This window comes from Histomonas meleagridis (assembly GCF_020186115.1).
Source record: "Histomonas meleagridis strain 2922-C6/04-10x chromosome Unknown contig_20, whole genome shotgun sequence".
In the NCBI taxonomy this organism is placed as follows: domain Eukaryota; phylum Parabasalia; order Tritrichomonadida; family Dientamoebidae; genus Histomonas; species Histomonas meleagridis.
Window position 1 is genome coordinate 391,026 of NW_027150805.1, and position 19,596 is coordinate 410,621.

Consider the following 19,596-nt stretch of genomic DNA (forward strand, 5'->3'; position numbering starts at 1 on the left):
TATATATATAATAAAATATATTAACTTCATATGTATGTGTTGTATGTCCTATTCACTGAAAGGAGACTGTTCTTAAGAACAATAAATCTTCTTCAATTTACGAAACACGAATCACATATTACAATGAATCATATTTAACATGTTACCAAACAAATTCTTTATTTAATCATCACAATTTATTTAATAATCGATAATCATACATTGTATCTTATTTCCAACCCTTACAGCGCACGAAGCCTCTGTTGGATGCAAAGAGAATGCGTCAGGCACTCCTGGGAAGTCCTGCACTTCGGGTTGCTCCAAGTTATTCTCGTCCTCGAACAAGAACGACCGCAACTTATTTCCATAGCATCCCACAGCGAAAGGCAGATACTTATGGATTTCGAATTGCTGTATTGGCAATTGCGTACAAATTTTATTCGGAAGTGTTTCCATCATTCGCATATCGATGATTGACACATATTTTTCGTGCGCAGTCATTAAGTACAACGGCATTGCCAATGTACAATTACAATTCACTAAATCGACGCCACAGCCATCGATTTTAGCGACGGCCTTTTTTTCACGCACGTCAAATATCGACAAATCATTCTGCGCGATATAAAACAAAGAAGAATATGAATTTAACCATTTCATATTATGTATATTAATACGTGGAATTCGAATATCGATAATTTTCTGTTGTGTTTCAATGTCGAATATATGAGCCATCGATTTACCTGTCGAATGTAATATTTGGAATGAACTTGAATTGTAATCAGCTATAGCATTATTACATATATCGGGTGGCGTCATCCAAAATGAGACAACTGAATCTTCAATGATATTAACATCTCGAACAATAACTTGTGATTTATTACTTATTGCTAATAATTTCATGTCGTCAATGTATTGTAAATATGAAATTGTTTTATTCGTTTCAATACTAATGTTAAATAAAGGTTTAAATCTTGTTGTTAATGAAGATTTAAAGATTTTGTTCGAAACAAAATCATCATAAACTATAATACCACTATCCATAACTTGACTATGAATATTACCATAGATATCACCACATGCAAATAGTCCAGATGGAGAAAATGCAGGAATTCCAATTAATGTTGATTCGACATTCATTGCTTTCGATGAGAATATTGGCGGATTTAAGTTAGACGCAGTACTTTCGACGATTTTAGTTAAACAAGAATTCGTTAAATTACTTTCAAGTGGTTGTACATTTTTATCATCGAATTTATTTGATAAAAATAATAAAAACTCAAATAATCGTTCTTTGACTCTCCGTGATGGTTCGAATTGTAATATTTGTAATTCATGTCCTAATAATGTAACTAATGGATTATTCGCTTTATCATCTCTCCATTCACTTAAATAGTTTTGTAATGACGCTAAAAATTGTGGGTTCTCATTACTTAATGCATGTGATAAAGCTACAAGTGATTCTTCACGAACTAATTGATATGGATCATTTAATGATAATATTAAATCATAATATAATTCAGTTCGTAATCGTTCATCAACATTAATGCTTGAATTCATTGTAGTTGTAATACGTGATACAAATGTAGCTCGACATAATGGTGCTTTTTCATCACAAATCTTTTTAACAGGAAATTCTAATGGAACTTTCATATTAGATAACATTAAATGTGATAATGTACGAATTTTAGTTTCATTATGATTAACTAATTCTTGTAAACGTGTCTCTAAGTTTTGTGAATGATATAATTCTAACTTTTGTGGATCAGTAGAAAATAATAATAAAAATGATAAAGAAGCTATAATTAATTCTTCATTATTTGATTTAATATGTTCTAACCAAAATAATACCATATGCTCAAACGACTTTTTCATTGATTTATCGAAAAGAGCGCAATTTACTATTAAATAAGAAAAATATGTAATCGTTTCAGGGTCTTGTAAATCTTCTAAAATATTTGATTTTAATAGAATAGAAAATGCTCTAGTGTTTAAAAACTGAGATACAGCAGATCTAGAGCTTCTAACATAATTAGAACAGAATTTTATAGAATTAGCTCTAAATTCAGGTATAAATAATAACAATTCTAAAAATGGTAACTCATCAGGTACAGGTCGTCCTTTGGCAGGGAATAACATCCACGTTTGAAGTTTCCTAACTTGTTCTTCAAGTAATTCGGACATACTAAACAAGTTAGTTGGCGATGGATTTAAACTTTCTTTAATCGAATATAATGCACGATCTACTTGTAAATCAAATGAATCCCATAAAGGATGATAAGTTAAGTCAGGTAAAGCAGGTTCTGATATTGGTAATGTCGAAACAGATTTCATCATTCTAACAGCAAATATAAAATTAGTGAATAAACTTGATAAAAACTTATTTTGTCTAAAACAAGAATAAAACAATTGTAAGTTATCTTGTAATGATTCATAAGCCATTTTATCGACATATGAAACTAACGCTTGCTCAAGTAATGATAACATATCATTAGCACATTCGGAATCATTAAATAAGTCGATCATTGATTGTAAATCAATTTCGGATAATAAACCACTTCGAATATCAGAATAATTTTGTGTTTGCCATAACAATGCGACTTTTGCAGGTGTTAACATGCATGATGTAAATAAGTCACATGGTAATCGTGGGGTATATAATAATGAGCCAGAAGTTGCTGCAAATATTATATAGTTTTGATGTAAATTACTAAGGACATCTAAGGCCTTCTTGGCAAAATTACAGTCTAATATAAAAATAGCACTTCGATCAATTTCATCGCGGAGACGTTTAAGCCCATCAATGTCATCATGAATCGGTGGCTGTTGTGTCATTTGAAAATATTGCTTGCTTTGATTAATTGAAGTGGTTTCTTGATAGTTATGTAATTCATTGTTACTTAATGATGTTTTAAGTGAAGTTTTAAGTTTGCTCTTAGATTGGGAAACTGTGGGAGTCATACGTGACTTTTGTGATAGAGTTGGATCAAGAACATGATAAACTAATAATTCAGAATCTTTAAGGGGAAGATGACTTCGATTACCAACAGATACTGATTGAAATGAAATGGAAAATTGACATTGATCATCACGAATTAATGTACGATATTCTTTTTCAACACCAGATTTGACTGTCTTGGTGGCCATCTTAACATCAAGGGCTGAAACATCATTCCAACATAAAACTTTAGGTGGTAATGATTCTTCATCAAATGCATATTGTTGTATCGAGGCAAAATCATCTGTTATCTTACAAAGAACATGAATTGAAGGAGCATGTAATGAAATTTGTGGAATATGAATATCAACAGATGGTCGAGTATTGACATAATTGTTAGGAAATGGCTTCCATGTTGCAGTGGTTTCTTGATCAGTTAATAATTCTATTTTTGATTTCCAATCAAGTTCTTGATTCATTTAATTGTACGTTGTCGAATTTGTTTTCATTCAAATAATAAAATATTTCTATATAAAAAATTGACAAAACATTTACAAGAATATAAAAACAGAACATTCGTATACAATATTTTTACTAATTAACAAATGTGCACATAATCCGATTTGGGCGTGTTGATTATTTTTTGTGCAATGTTGAAATTAATTAATTTTTTTCGGATCTAAAATTAAATTTTTCAAAAATCTTTCACACTATTTTGGGAGCATTCAAGGAGACTTCTGTTTGCTTGTTCTATGGATCTTTGTAGTCTTATTCCAATAGATTGTGATATTAACACTTTGTTAGAAAGATTTTTTTTGGTATTTTTACTTACTTCAATTGCTTTCGTAATGTTTGAAATTTGTTGAAGTATGTTTTCCTTTGTAGTCTGTGATTGTAAAATAATTTCTTGATGTTCATCTATTTTAGAATTGAATTTTTCAATTACCCTTAGAGTGTCTTCTTGCTTGTTTTGTATTTGCTGGAGTTTACAACGAAAATTTTCTATTTTTTTTGATTGCAATTCGTTTAACTTTTGTGCTCTTTCTGTTTGCATACGCTGTTTGAATGTTTTAGCGCTTTCAATAGGTGCTGGGCCAATAAGTATTTCTTTGATTATTGATTCTAAATTTACAATTTGTTTTTTATTTTTAAATGCTTCATCATAACATAATGAAATAATTTTTCTGTCAAGTGTTTGAACTAATTTCCGATATGCTTTTATAGAATGTATTTCTGCCTTTATCTGTGCATTTTCAGCTATTTGATCTAAAAATTGCTCTGTTTCACTCATTTAAAATAAACGTACGCGAAATGTTTTACTATTTCTCCATATGTATTATCATCATCAATAAAATTTATAGAACTGATATAGAGCAATGAAGATGAAAATATATTTAAAAAAGAAAAATAGATACATCACATTATTTTTTTATTCATGAAGACAATTTATTTGAAAAGTGTCTTAAAATTAATCCTTAAATATTTCATTTTCAAACATAGAATGAAAGTGCCGCGCATATGTTATCAACTTATCAACTGATTCACCACCAAATTCTTTTTTTATTTTTTGAAATCTTCTTAAGAAAATTGTTTCATTTGGCACTTGTATATTATCTATTTCATCTTTAAGTAATATTAATAACGAAACCACAAAACATTTAAAGAAATGGAATATATCATTATATTGTGCGATTTCGTTCCAAATCTTTTGCAAGTCACTTGCTTTAAACATGTATAAAAACCAATTAGAACAATCTTCCACCATAAAATCCAACGATATAATGTCTTTCTGAATTAGATAAGGAATAACAGATGGTAACATTTTGCAGAAAAATAATGTAACACGTAATAACGCCGTGGAAAATAATTTTTGCATTCGAAGACTATTAAAATCAGAAAATAACCCGAAAATATAAATGTAATTCAGTGTTTGGAAGAGATGTTTTTCGCATAAGTCTTGTTTGCTTTGATCGAAATCTTTTCCAAACTCAGAAACATACGCATCCAAAATTACATATAAAAATCGTACATTATCACATAAGAATTTGGACCCATCCCAATTATAATGTACATATGTTAAAATTACGTTGTGCATTATTTCACGAAGTACTTCTTCTTCATTTAGTTCAGGTATTTTAGATATATTAGTGTCAACTTTTTCAACAATTTCTTTGAAGACTTTTTGATTTTCTAGAATTGGTTCATATTTTTTATCAAACATTTGCTTCCAGTTATCCCGAATTTGAATATAATCGGCATTGCATTCAAATTTGGGATTTTTGAATGTATCGGTAAGTGAAGTGAACCTTTTTTGTTCGTTTAAAGGTGAAAATTCTTTTATAACCTTAAAGCCCTCGATTGTTTGTATAATATCACCAATAGGATCAGGTGGCATAGAATTTTGTGGAATTAGAAATGTGGTATGTGCATTTGATGGACCACGATCAAATGGATTGATTAAATAACAATATGGCATTGAATGATATGAAATGACTTGGTACTTTTGTTTAAGAAATATTATGAAATCAGATAAAATTTGGTGTAAATTGAAAGAAGTTTCATTATTATCAATTTCAGATCGAATACCAACGATCTTGAAAAACAAAGGAGACTTTTTATTTGATTTTTGCTTGGATTGTGGGTATATTTTATTATTGAGAATTTGCGGACCTTTTTCAAAATCATCGAAAATTACATAAACTTCATGATTTTTTAAAACAATTTTGTAGCAAAAATATTGAGCCAATTCTCTAACTTGGTCGGGAGAGCTTCCTCTTGGAATTTTATCATTTTTATCATCAAGATTTCTTTTATAAAAATTTAAGTAAACACTTCCATTAACTGTGTTTAATAATATAATGCCTGGTAATGTTTGTGAATTTTCGAAATGAACTTCAGCTCGAAATTGGAGAGTGTTTTGAGCCGACATTTTTTTCAACCGTTTAAAAAATTCATCACATAAAAATTAACTGAGTGTGTTAGCTATGTTTTTCAACTGCTTCCAGAAATGGACAATAAAAAATTCATTTTTCGTGTATATTATTATAATTTTAGTCATATGTTGTACATAGAGTTTCATTATTTTCGCATTTTTTCTAAATATATATTATGACAAATTAATCAATTTTCGATGAGTTTTAACTTGCAGAATTTCCATAAAATTAAAAAATAAAATATAATTTACACAAATTCATAAAAATATTTTGACCCAAAGTCAATTGTTGATTTCTTTCATATTCTTGATCAAAACCGAAATGAAAGAAGCAATAGTCTGTAAGAATAACATATCTTTCTCCTTGAATGATCCATGGATCTTATTTACCAATTCCACCACTCCAAGTATTTCACCTTTTGCACATGTAATTGGAGCAACGCATAAAGATGTTGTCTTAAATCCTGTTTGGCCATCGATTTCTCTGTTAAACCTTTTGTCATTATAAGGGTCATTAACAAAGAGACTATTTTTAGTTTCTGCGCACACACCAATGATTCCGCTCGATAACGGTATCGTCGGTGGCACTTTTCCGCCATCAATGACGTACGTTTGGAAAAGTTTGTTCTCATGATCAATTAGAAAGATAGAAGCCCTACGAGAATCAAGCGCCTTTCGAGTATGAACAAGTATGTCTGTTAAAGCTTTTTGTATATCTTCATTTTTTGATATTGCATTAGAAATCCCAAAGAATAATCGAAGTTGATTCGACATCTCAACAGAATCTTTATATAGACGTGCGTTTTCAAGAGAAATACCACAGAAAACATTGAAAATTTGGATGATGTTCATATCCCATGTAGTAAAATCATTCCCGTCAAGTTTGTTAATCATTTCAGTAACACCAATTACTTCACCCCTTTGGTTAAAAATAGGAACTGATAAGATAGATTTGGTATGATATCCATTCTTTAAATCTGTTTCTTTATCAAATGATTCATCCTCATACGCATTTGATATGTTTAACGCTTTACCTTCGGTAACTGTTCTACCAACAATACCTTTTGTTATTGGAATATCAATACAATTCTTAAGACCGCGATGAAATGAAGTAATTAAATGATCTCTTTTTGGTGACACTAAAAAGAGAGAACATCGGTCTGCTTTTGTAAGATATCTACCTTTTTCCATAATAATCTCACTTAATCTTTCTGCGTCAAGTTGACCCGAAATAATTTCTGCTACTTCTAATAAAGCCGACAACCCTTCTTTTTCAGCAGTTCTTTTTTCGAAGTCAAGTTGAATTTTGGAGAATTGAAATGAATCATGCACCGATAGAGCAATAAACGGCGCCATCTTTTTGAGAGTTTCTTCATCGTCTCTAGTAAAAAACGGGCGGTTTTTAGGGCGCCTCAAAACGATGGCGTAAAAAATATGTTTTTCTCTGTAAACAGGAATTGCAATTAAAGGATCGCCATTTTCACCATCATGTAATGAATTATATGAAGGGTTTTCTTTTGTGTTCATTATGTTTATTATTGTTTCTGATTCTAAAACTTTTTCAACAATTCCGCCTTCGCCAATTTGTATATCTTCTTGTTTCTCAGTATATTTGTTAATTTTTTTCTTTCCTTTATCATATGTCCAAACTTCACATGTTTTACAATCGAAAAGATTACTTATTCTCTTTAAAAATGATGGAAGTTGATCTTGTGTAGTTCGAAGTTGAAGTAAATCTAATAGAATTGGTTCTTGAATGTTTTGATTTAAGAAATAGCGGCTCATGATTTGAAACTTATGTTGGAAAAAAGTTACAAAGTTTTGATCATTTTGATTAAATGGTTCAGACCCAAAATCACGTGAAAGTGTAATTATTGCATACAACGCATTTTGATTGTCAAGAATGGGGAAAATCATGGATGGAGTTCCACTCATAGAGTATAGTGAATCTGTAGTTGCATCATAAGATGGATGTTTTTCTGGATTATTTGTAATAATAATTGTTTTTTTGGAATAGACCTCTGAAAAAAGGCCAGTCGAATTTTTGATAAATATGCTCTTCCTTGGTGAGAAAAAGACATCAAGAGAAGGAATATTAACCCAACAAATTCCTTGACTGCAATTTAAATTTTCTTTAAAACATCTTTCAATAGCTTCATATACAGAGGTTTCAGTAACTCCCTTAATAAAATCCTCGAAAAATCTGTCAAATAAAACATATTGAGAATCATTAATTTTTTTCGGATGTACATTTTCTTCTTCCACTCTAACTGATAATTTTGTTAAACGAGGGAGTTTTGCTTGCGAATTGTCTGGAGTCTTATTTTGATTATTTTTATAATTTTGTGTGACAATAAAAGGATGAAATTTCTCGATCGAAACTCCATTTCCATGTACTGTGATGCTTGGTTGGTAATTAAAATTTTGTCCTTTTATACGATATGCCTTCGTTTGGTAAGACATTCGTAAAATCCGTTATTTTGGAAAAAAATTTCTATCGTTCTTTAAATTTTCAGCCTAGAGTCACATCTCTTTGCTATTAACATAGTGTTAGGATGAATATTAGTGCGTTGTAGATATCTAAATGGTTTTTTTGCATGGTTTGTCATCATCCTGTGTTCAATTTTTTCATTTCTTTTACAAATATGTATTTACTATTTAACTTTTGCTATTGTATTATTAAATTTAAGAATATAATTTTATTGCAAATGTGAAGTAAAAGAATTATGAAATTTTCGTAACACATTATAATTTTGTTTTAAGAATGATACAATAAAATAAAAACAAACAGAATTAATATTGCTATTTTACATAGTTTATTTATGTTTTAACTCTTAAAACATTTTACATATAAAATTATTTGTGGTGAAGAGGAGGAAGATTTGAATGCTTACTCAATCCAATGCACCTTGCATGAACAAGATGTTGTCCTGGGTTTGAAGATGGAACGCTTGTTATGACTTTTAAAGATGATCCTGTTGATGTTTTTTCTGTTGATGCCACCGTTGCTGTTGTTGCAGCTGTTTTTGCTTTTGCAGTCTTTACTGTTGTCTTTGTAGATGATGCTGTTGTAGTTTTTGCTTTTGTTGTTGCAGCTGTTTTTGCTTTGGCATTTTTCTTTGGTGCTGCGGATTTTGTAGGCTTTTTCTTTTTTGGTTCATCATCTGAAAAATCATCATCCGATGACTCTAATTCTTCATCAGAATCGTTCGAGTCTTCGAAGGAAAACTCCGAATCAGACATTTATCAACTAATATAATGCCATTTCTATTTTTATTCAATTTTTTGACTTTTCCCAGAATTTGGCGCCAAAATCGAAATCCAAGACATTTGATGTGAAAAATAATTCGAATTTCCGCTCAGTAAAAGTGACAGTGGTTGCTCGTAAATTGACTAGGTTTGTTCCGAATAAAGAAATGTTCGGAAACTTATTTAATCCAGCAGCGATGGCAGGAATGCCTGGAATGCAACAACCACCTCCACAAGAAGAAAAAGAAGAAGATGGAGGAGTTCCTCTTCCACCTGGTTTTACCAATAAAGTAACCGATTTTGAAAGTAAAGCTGGAAAAGCAAAAATCAAAAAAATTAATCAAAAGCTTGGTAACTCTATTGCATTCACACCACTTGTTACTTCTGTTTCTCCATGTATCATGCTTTTTATCATCAACAGTGTTTTCATGTCTTTCAATAACTTATGGACAGTTATTTCAAATGGATTTTCATCACTTTCTACAGCAATTTCATCTAATCATCGTCTTTCAATACAAAATCGTCTTACAGCAATTGTAATTGGATTAGGTCTCATCCTTTTCGCACTTTGGCGAGGCTCAAAACTTGGCTTTGTTGGTGGAAAGAACGAGCCTGTCATAGAACATACACCTTTCCTTATGGAACAAAGGTAAGTATATAAATAAACATTCATTATCTCTTCAAATACTGAAACTTTTAATGTTTTTATTAATTCGCTCAACTTATAATTTGTTTAACAATGAAATGTTTAACAAATTTCTATTTTATTAATTACAGTTTCTTTTTTTCAGGCTACACTATGTTCTGAAATTTTTTTGATTGTAATGATACAATTATAATGACTTAATTGTAAAACAATATTTTCTTTTTCAGATTTTTCATGTGTTCTGCAATTTTTTTGATAGTAATAATTCAATTCTTTTTTCCAATATCAATAAAATTAATTTGAAATATATTTAATTAACTAAATAATTGTTTCACACTATTTAAAAAAATTTTATATCGTCTCAACTCTTAAAACATTTTTTTACTAATTCACACAAAATTTTCATCATTTTCATCATCGCAACTCAATGTATTCAATTTCATTCTCGTCGTTATATAGCTTCCGATCAGTCTTTCATCTATTTCCTCGTCATCACTGTCATCAGAGTCGAACAGCAGCCTTTCAGGCCTATCTGCCAGTATTTGCACATTCGGAGCGCACGGCATGTGCCTAATGTTTTCGGTAACTCTTTCCAATATTTCATTTAATTGTTCCGGCGTATTTAAGTTTTCCATATTCGAAGTTTCCAAATGTAATTTATAGTCAGGTCCATAATATCCCAAATACTCGTTGTACGGCAAATCGTTTGATATTTCCTCATCGAGTAAAACCGATGTTTCGTATGCCCAACAACGCGCTACGTTACGTACAGTATAACCACCTCCGCCTGTTACAAGTAATGGAATCCCAAAGCTTTTAACAAAACGGACACATTCAGCATGCCCTTTAATCGTTAAATTGAAACAACCTAAGCGATCGCCTGTTAATGAATCCCCGCCACATTGTAATAGGATCGCTTGTGGACAATACCATTGAACAAGCTTAGATATAATGGGCTTAAATATGGACTCATAGCTCTCGTCATTCATGCCTTCTTTAAGTGGTACATTGACGGCGTAATGACGGCCACTTGAAACGCCAATGTCATCGATGTGACCAGTGCCCGGAAAAAAATCACCATATTTATGAAAGGATACTGTTAGGACGCGATCGGTGGTATAGAATGCTTCTTCGACTCCATCGCCATGGTGAATATCAATGTCAATATACATGACGCGATCAAATCGTTCGAGTAATGTAAGTATCCCTAAAACGCAATCGGCAACATAGCAAAAACCAGAGGCTTCCGAACGTTTGGCATGATGCAATCCACCTGCCCAATTAATTGATATGTCTGCCCGATTATCAATAAGCTCTTTGGCCGCACAGATTGAACCGCCTGCTGATATTTGACAGAACTCAAATAACCCTTCAAAGACAGGACAATCATCGCCAATATTAAACTTGTCGAATAAACCATTTTGATTGACAACATTATCTGGAGTGGCCATTTGAAGAAAACGTATATAATCCTCGCTGTGAAATCTCATCATATCTTCCACTGATGCCTTACTTGGTTTAAGAACTTTCATCTTGGTGTTAAGATTGTATGCAAGAATTAGATCATGTGCCATTCTAATACGATGTGGTTTCATAGGATGTAATGGTGCGTAAAAGAAATTTCCAACATCGTTATCATAAAAGTATGTTACTCTTTTTTTGGATTCCTGCATTTTGTGAACTCAAGTTCCTCCCACACAAAATAATAAAAAATCTGTAAACTATTCAATTCCTTGAGGGTAAATTTTTTTTTTCGACTTGATTTTTCAAAAATAACAGAATGACATTATATTTATTAAATGAATTGAATCATTCAGTTTCCTGGTAAAATAATAATTTGATTCCAAAAAAGTAGTTACAAGCAGTTTTTAAAGTCGTTGCAGAAAGGTTTCCCAACGATAGAACCGAATGAATGAAAAATCATCGGATTTATATTCAAAAACTGAAGTGTTTGGGAAACCTTTCTGCAACTACTTTATAAATTTTGATGAGTATCAAAACCTACCAGGATTTATTATATCTATTTACTTGTGTGGTGGTACTTGGATAAGTGGGAAGGAATAATAAGTCCACGAAGAAATATAACTTTAAGCATAACCAAAGTAATATACTTTGCCAAATTCCTTTAATATTATACAATTTGTTGAAAACAAAACAACGTAATATTATTATCACACCAAAACGAAATAATTCATATTTTTTTGTTTAATATTAATCCATTAATTATCATTTCTCATTGTTAGCAACATCAGCATTATAACTAAGGATATCACTAATTTTCGGAACATTTTTCGGTGGATTCTTTATAATGTCCACGTCAAATTGTCCATTTACGAGTAAGAACCTTACTACGCAAGCCTTTTCGTCTGTTAATGTGTGCGCCCATCCGTGGTCCTTTAATTCTTTAACTTTAGCCACTTGACACAACGCCAAAATTTTTAATGTATTCCCGAACTTTGAATTCTTATAATTATTTGCCGAGTATTGTGCATAACCTTGTGATGTAGAAGAGTTTCGAGCAAAATATATACCATCACCAAGTGCAGCACCATTAGCCATTAGCTTTGTACCTGACGCATTTTTTAATCCGTTTCTAAAAATCGAATGCCATCGATCTCCTTTAGATCCATGAAACAGATATAATGATCCATATTTTTCATTTCTTTTTTGGAACTCTAATTCTGCTTCCGGTGTAGAGATTAAGGATAAAAATTGAAACGCACTTCCAAATTGTTTGAATTTCATCGGCTGTGGTAAACTCACAAAATGTGAGCGGTTTGATAGAATTATCCATTGAATTAATTCATAGGCTTCTTTGGAAATTTTGTGCATCAAAGCCGTATCGTTCTCACATTTTGAGAGCGTTTCCATTTCAGGCAAATTCGCTAAGATACTAGTACAGAGTCCTGTGGAAAATTGTGGTGGAGGTGGTGGCGTTAAAAAGTCCGTGCCTAATGCTGCTGAAAAAATAGAAACAAGTAAGTCAGCAGCCATATAATCGCGTTTGATTTCTAATAAAACAGAATTACCAATGCCTAATTGAGTAAATTGAAACTCACACATTTTGCTACCACAAATAGATGGCTTAAGACCAATGGTTGGAAGTTTAGCTCGACATATACAACAATGATCTTGAAGATCCAAAAAACATTCTGCTATCTCTAATGCTAAGTATAATAAAGGGCATTGCTTGTACTCAACAGATATCTGTGATTCATATTGTCCAATTTCACCTGTACGAAGAAATTTTTTTGCCTGAGCTAAATTATTACCACATAAAACTAAAGCATTCTGCGATTTAACTTTGTCATATCCTTCATGTATTAGTGTATTAACCTTGTCTTCATCAGGTTCACCTGTTGGAGTTAATAAATATATTTCTGATTGATAGATAGCTTTTGGTGAAAAATTCTTGGAAAAAAACTTTTTGACAGCAGCTTGAACAAGAGGACGACCTGTGTATTGCTTCCCATAGATTGGATGAGATATTGATAATCTTTTTGGTTCTTTTGTCCAATCATAATCATCAAGCTCTATGTGGATTTCTAGAATGACTTCATGAACGAGAAAACCAAAAACAGCTTGTAGTGACAAAGGAAGGAAAGTTCGAGGTAAATTGAATGAAACAGTTGTATATGTTGGATCAATTACTGCTGGAAACTTGTACATGTAAGCACTATATGTATTTACAATTGTTTCGAGGTCTGCAATTTTACCAGCGTCCATTGGTTGAGAATCAATAAATTCAAAACCATCAGGATCGTCCTCATCAGAAATTACATATTCTTGAGTTTCACTGATGTATTGAGATTGCTCTTCTGGGTAATCGTCTTCCTGCTCTTGATCGCTCATTGTTTTTTGAATGCGTTTTTTGGCAATATTTAAAGGAGTTTAACGATTCGCATGACGAACAAACATTGTCAATTCTTTGTTTTGCAAAGGAATGAATTTTTAAGGAACAAAATATGAAGAAATTCCAATTCTATTTATAATCATGTTTAATTTTAAATAAATGAGAGTAATAGTGGTTTTGTGCATTCAACCTTTTAAAAATATGTTAAATCAAGATGGATACACTTTAGTCAGTTGGAAAGAATATTATAGTTCGACAATAGTATTTCAAAAACATCATGTTTTTTGACAAAGATTTTGGAACAAAAAACAGAGAACTTATTTTTTAATTTATCCCAGTTTTCGTGATGCTTTTATAAACTATTAAAAAAGTGGAATGCCAAAAAGTGCATTTTTTCCCATTTTGTTTTAGTCAAAAAAGTGCCTGCGTTGAAAAGTGGCAAATGATTTCTGCAGATGATATTAACTTCTTGATTCGCCGGTATCTTCAAGAAACAGGTTTCCCACATACGGCGTATATTTTTTCGAATGAAGCACTCGTTGATAGAGTAAATTGTCCAGTAAACCAATTACCACCACAAGCATTAGTTACAATACTTAAAAAAGGCATGTTATATATGCAACTTGAGAAAAGCATCAATGAAAAAGCCAAAGTTGATCAATCACCAGAAAACATCATAGTATCATTAATAGATTCTGTACGAAATGAAGAACCTATTATACCACCCAAAGCCCCACAAAAACAAAAGACGCAACTATCTCCCACACCATCACGCCAACCTCTCGTTCAACCTGTGCTATTAGTTTCTGAACCCACTGTTATTCAAGATAGTCAAATTTTAACACTTAGTGGTCATTTCTCAGATGTTTATTGTGGCTCGTGGAATAATGATGGAACACTTTTTGCTAGTGGTAGTAATGATGCAACTGCCATAATATGGGAGATTCGTGATCACAAATACAAAAACCATTACATATTAGACCATGCGACCCACCAAGATCGAAATGATAAAGATATCACCACATTAGCCTGGCATCCAAATGGCACGATATTAGCTACAGCATGTTTAGATGGTATTGCACGCCTATGGACCAGCCATGGTGAGCTTAAGTATGTCTTAAATCGTCATACTCAAGCCATTTTTACGATGCAATTTTCACCCGATGGCAATTTATTACTCACAGGCAGTTCTGACCAACAAATTATTGTCTGGAATGTCTTAACAGGGGAAGTTAAGCAAATATTTCAGCATCATTATTCCCGTGTCCTCGATGTTGATTGGCTTGATAATTCCATATTTGCGTCATGTGCTGGAAATTCCACCATTTTAGTCTGTCGTTGCGGGGATGCTCAGCCGTTACATATGTTACGGGGTCATAGCGGAGAAGTTAATAAGATCGAATGGGATCCGATGCGAAAATTATTAGCATCATGCGCCGATGATAACACAGTACGCATATGGTCTCCTTTCGACCGTGCACAAACTATTGTCTTAACCGGGCATACACATAATGTTTATACTATCGAATGGGCACCTGGCACAAGTCGATTACTTGCATCAGGCGCTTTCGATAACACTGTGAGATTGTGGAATGTGAATAATAGGTCGTGTATAGCTGTGTTTGACTCGTATACGCAACCCGTATACACTGTTTGCTTCTCGCCTTTGGGTAAATATTTGGCGTCTGGAGGAGTCGATGGAGAAGTGAACATAATTCGAACTTCTGATTTCACTCTCATCGGAAGATACTCAGCAAGAAGTAGCGTGTATGAGGCGAAATGGGACAGTAAGGGAGAAAACATAGCTCTGTGTTTGGCAAATGCATCAATTGCTGTCATTTCGACAAAGGACTTACAGTATTATCAGGAATAATTGTTCAATAAATATATATGTTAGCTATGTGGTCAAAAATGAGCCGTTTTACTAATCGCAAATGAAATTTTGTTGTCATTCTTTGAGATAAAAAGAAGAAGAGTGGTTCCGACTCTCGGAGATGTCATCCCCTTCAGAAAATTTGTAATTACTTTTTCAAGTATATACACTTAAAATATTAAAAAAATTTATAGTAAAAATTATTCGTCTAGATTCGGATTATTCGAGTATATGACTTTTATATATATAAATTAAATATTTCGAAATTTGATCGAAAAATTATTTTATAATTTTTTGATGATTTATACATATTAATATGCACAATAATATTGCTAAGTATGCTATTAGGTTTTTTCTAAAATAAATATTATTGATTTTGAGAAAAAGTACATTTATTATGAAAATTTAAATGCCGAAAGATCATCAATGTCAATGGAAGATGTTGGCGATTATTTTTCATGAAAATATATAAAAAAATGTGCAACATCAAATAACAACTTTAACTTCATACTTAATTATGTAATAATATAATATTATAATACTTTTCACAACTTTTTTGTCATTCAAAAAGTGGTAAGTTTCACGATTATTCATGACTTTTTGTGTAATATTGAAAAGACTGAAAGCCGATTTTTGAATGCGAATTACACCTCATTCAAATTTCATATTATGATTGAATGGAATCTCCACTTTTTGAATACTCATTCAAATTTCCCACGGTTGTAGGACAGTACCGATTATACCAATACATATCTCACAAAATTCTTTTTTACATAAAGAAGGAGCTTTCGGTGGAATGATAAAAATGAAAAATAAACCGAAATATTTATTAACGTTTTTTGATCGGCGTTACCACTTTTATACATAACTGTACATGAAAAAAAATACGTTATTTGGGCTGAGCTCATCGGAACGTGGTTGGAGTTGAGTGAACAATGTTCTTTCAGCTTCATACTCTATTGCTCGAGTTCATGTAAACATAAGGACATTGGTGTTTATCTCGGGTGAGTTGAAAGAGTTAAATAAGGGAATTTCTTGATTAAATATCCCTCGATATATCTGATTTTCAGATAATAATAATAAAGTTTCAGTACCAAAATTTATTGGTGTATTGCCCGTACCTTGGGTTCTGTTATTTTCCATTTTCAGCTTTCTAAATCTACTAGAAAAAAGTTTTTTATCGATACATTTTTGCGCAAAAAAATGGAAGTATGGGGGATTGAACCCCAGGCCTCCACTATGCTAAAGTGGCGCTCTCCCACTGAGCTATACTCCCTTACATAAATTTTAATATTGTATATTAAATATTATTTAATAAATGTTATTATTCAAATTAAGGGCAGTCTGTTGCACTTTTTTGTTGTTATTCTACAAATTCTTCCATGTCCGATTTTGCTGAATTGTTTGACCAAGGACCAGAGGAAGAAGAACAAATTCCTGAATATCCTGTCATCAATTGGGATGGAATTAACCTTCGTTTGCTTAACGTCCATCATTCACTCTGGGGAGACAAGCTTTGGGAAGCTGGGAAGATAATGGGAAGAATCATCAAAGAACACCTTTTTAATATTTCAGTAGAAGGGAAAACTGTTGTCGAATTTGGTGCTGGTGCTGGTCTTTCAACAATATGTTGTTCATTAGCAGGTGCTTCAAATGTTGTTTCAACTGATTACCCAGATGCGAACCTTATTGAAAATCTTGAATTTAATGTACTTAAATATCCAAATGTGAAAGTTGTAGGACACCAATGGGGCAAAGACATATCTCCTGTTTTAGCTGCAAATAATAATGATCAGTTTGATGTAGCCATACTTGCTGATTTAGTATTTAATCACACATGTCATAGTCAGTTACTTCAATCTCTTTCAGGCTGCTTAAAACGAACTGGATTTGCGATTGTCACATTTACACATCATAGAACGCATCTTGTCAAAGAAGATCTTCATTTCTTCAAACTTGCCAAAAAGAAATTTGGGTTCAATGTAGAAGAACTTGGAACAATGCAGCATCCTCCAATGTTCAAAGACGACTTCGGACCAATAGAAATCAGATCAACGGCACATATATGCAAATTAACATATGCCGATGAACAAATGAAACAATAAATAATAAATAAAATTAATAAACATTTGATAAATTTTTGTTCTCCAATGCATTAAAGTTATTATTCATTTAATGAAACGTGTGAATTCGAAGTGTTTGTTGTTCATAAACCTACTTGGAACTCAGCAAATGTGTGGCAACTTGCCCTCATTTGGATGTTCAACTTAAAAAATTGAAGGTATTCGATAAATTCATTCGACATGTTTTTGAAAGAACACCCACACGATTTAAAATTTAACAAATGATATTAAAAAAATTTTTTTGACATCTTTTCAAGAAGTAACACAATTGTTTTTCGAAATATGACTATATTTATATGGGCTTAAGAAGTAATTTAACTATGTCTTTATTCCTAATATTTGCATCATAAATAAGTGCTGTCAAAAATAATTAAAACAATTTCCAAATATGATTTTGAAATATTAAATTATCAAAATATTATCTTGAGCATTGTTCTCAATTCCTTCTTGTTCAATAAGTAATTCAACGATTTCTGTATGACCATTTGAAGATGCATAAATAAGTGCTGTTTTAAATAATTTAAATGATTTCCAAATATTGTTTCAAAATATTAAATCATTAAAATGAATTATAAATAAAACAAATTAATGCTTTTAACATTGATGTAAATTTCTTCTTGTTCAAGAAGTAATTTAACGAATTCTTGTACATGTTTTACTATACATTCACAGAAAATTTTTTCATTATAATAAAAATTATGATGAGTATTTAACTCATACATATTCAGAAATAAATATTTGTTATGTAACAGAAGAACCTTGTTCACAGAAATAGTTGTTTCTAGGAAATAGAAATATAATGAAAAAAAAAAATCATGAAACTGAACACAAAAAAGATTTTAGAAAACATTAATAATTTTTCTTCAAAAGTTTTTCAAAAACAAAACCCACAATATTAAAAATGATTTACATTTAGAATATACAAAATTTTATTATATATTTAACTAAATTACATTTGCTCAATGAATTTGTCTTCTTTGAAATCATCTGCAAAAGGATCTTCTTCAATATTTGAAATAGATATTCCTGTTGTGAATGTATTTGTTGTTTGGTTATCATTTTGTTGTTCTGAAGTTTCATTTTCAGCAATTTCTTCTTTTTTATTTTTTATACAAATCAATAATATAACAAGTAATGAAATTATAATAATAATAATAACAATAACGCAAACGATTATTATGATAATTGTTGTTTTATTATCATTTGTTTGAAATTCATTACTGTAAATATATGTAAAGAAGTTCAAATAATAATTATAATATGTTGAATAAATAATAACTGTGTAATCATAATAAACAAATTCTGTTTCAATATAAATATTCGATGAATTAATTATAATTAGTGAAAGTGATTTCGTTTGTATTTCATAATAAGTAAACAAATGTGTAATAGATAATGTGATCGTTAATAGATATGAAAAAGATTTCGTCAAATCAGTTTGAAATGATTCAGTATATGCATTAGACTTTGAAAATGTATTACTGAGACTGTATGCATTTGACTTAGAACATGTATTACAATGACTGAATGTATGCGATACTAAAAATGTATTTGACTTAGAGAATGTATTACTATGACTAAATGTATGTGATGCTGAAATCGTTGAGATTGGACTGCAGTTCCCTTCTGCCGTTTTGCTGTTGACTGGTAATTCTCCAAATGTCTTGTCGATATATGTTGGATATGTCATAACTGTTGTCGTAACATTATAAAACGCACTCAAACCAATATTTGGTTCTGTGTCGCCATAATAACAAATACATTCAATGACATAACAATTAAAAATGCTGTATCTCCAATTTCTCTGATTCCATAGCCAAGTGTTAATATTCTTAAATTAGAACATAATGAAAATGAATAACTCCCAATAATTAGAATTGAATTTGGAATTGTAATGTTAGTAGTGATTGATGAACATGATGAAAATGCTCCGCTACCAATTCTTGTGACATTTTCTCCAAAAATAATCGTTTCTAATTGTGAACATGATGAAAATTCAGAAATTC

The 19,596-nt window shown here is 31.2% G+C and overlaps 8 protein-coding genes across 8 annotated transcripts; 3 read left to right on the plus strand and 5 right to left on the minus strand.

The window, feature by feature from the left end:
• Nucleotides 1-180: 180 nt before the first annotated feature.
• On the minus strand, nucleotides 181-3,393 carry GO595_002702 (regulatory-associated protein of mTOR; the record flags this gene model as incomplete). The annotated part of the gene is made up of 1 exon (XM_067915641.1): nucleotides 181-3,393. One exon carries the CDS (start codon nucleotides 3,391-3,393, stop codon nucleotides 181-183), a length of 3,213 nt encoding a protein of 1,070 aa, XP_067776503.1.
• Nucleotides 3,394-6,128: 2,735 nt separating this feature from the next.
• On the minus strand, nucleotides 6,129-7,781 carry GO595_002703 (3'5'-cyclic nucleotide phosphodiesterase family protein; the record flags this gene model as incomplete). Its single annotated transcript, XM_067915642.1, has 1 exon — nucleotides 6,129-7,781. The coding sequence occupies one exon, from the start codon at nucleotides 7,779-7,781 to the stop codon at nucleotides 6,129-6,131; it is 1,653 nt and encodes a 550-aa protein (XP_067776504.1).
• A 921-nt stretch (nucleotides 7,782-8,702) lies between these two features.
• Nucleotides 8,703-9,089, minus strand: GO595_002704 (uncharacterized protein; the record flags this gene model as incomplete). The annotated part of the gene is made up of 1 exon (XM_067915643.1): nucleotides 8,703-9,089. One exon carries the CDS (start codon nucleotides 9,087-9,089, stop codon nucleotides 8,703-8,705), a length of 387 nt encoding a protein of 128 aa, XP_067776505.1.
• Nucleotides 9,090-9,262: 173 nt separating this feature from the next.
• Nucleotides 9,263-9,748, plus strand: GO595_002705 (uncharacterized protein; the record flags this gene model as incomplete). The annotated part of the gene is made up of 1 exon (XM_067915644.1): nucleotides 9,263-9,748. One exon carries the CDS (start codon nucleotides 9,263-9,265, stop codon nucleotides 9,746-9,748), a length of 486 nt encoding a protein of 161 aa, XP_067776506.1.
• A 382-nt stretch (nucleotides 9,749-10,130) lies between these two features.
• GO595_002706 (histone deacetylase Rpd3) lies at nucleotides 10,131-11,336 on the minus strand (the record flags this gene model as incomplete). Its single annotated transcript, XM_067915646.1, has 1 exon — nucleotides 10,131-11,336. One exon carries the CDS (start codon nucleotides 11,334-11,336, stop codon nucleotides 10,131-10,133), a length of 1,206 nt encoding a protein of 401 aa, XP_067776507.1.
• Nucleotides 11,337-11,967: 631 nt separating this feature from the next.
• GO595_002707 (UBA/TS-N domain containing protein) lies at nucleotides 11,968-13,593 on the minus strand (the record flags this gene model as incomplete). The annotated part of the gene is made up of 1 exon (XM_067915647.1): nucleotides 11,968-13,593. One exon carries the CDS (start codon nucleotides 13,591-13,593, stop codon nucleotides 11,968-11,970), a length of 1,626 nt encoding a protein of 541 aa, XP_067776508.1.
• Nucleotides 13,594-14,036: 443 nt separating this feature from the next.
• Nucleotides 14,037-15,467, plus strand: GO595_002708 (F-box-like/WD repeat-containing protein TBL1X; the record flags this gene model as incomplete). The annotated part of the gene is made up of 1 exon (XM_067915648.1): nucleotides 14,037-15,467. One exon carries the CDS (start codon nucleotides 14,037-14,039, stop codon nucleotides 15,465-15,467), a length of 1,431 nt encoding a protein of 476 aa, XP_067776509.1.
• Nucleotides 15,468-16,849: 1,382 nt separating this feature from the next.
• Nucleotides 16,850-17,572, plus strand: GO595_002709 (Nnt1p; the record flags this gene model as incomplete). The annotated part of the gene is made up of 1 exon (XM_067915649.1): nucleotides 16,850-17,572. One exon carries the CDS (start codon nucleotides 16,850-16,852, stop codon nucleotides 17,570-17,572), a length of 723 nt encoding a protein of 240 aa, XP_067776510.1.
• Nucleotides 17,573-19,596: the final 2,024 nt, after the last annotated feature.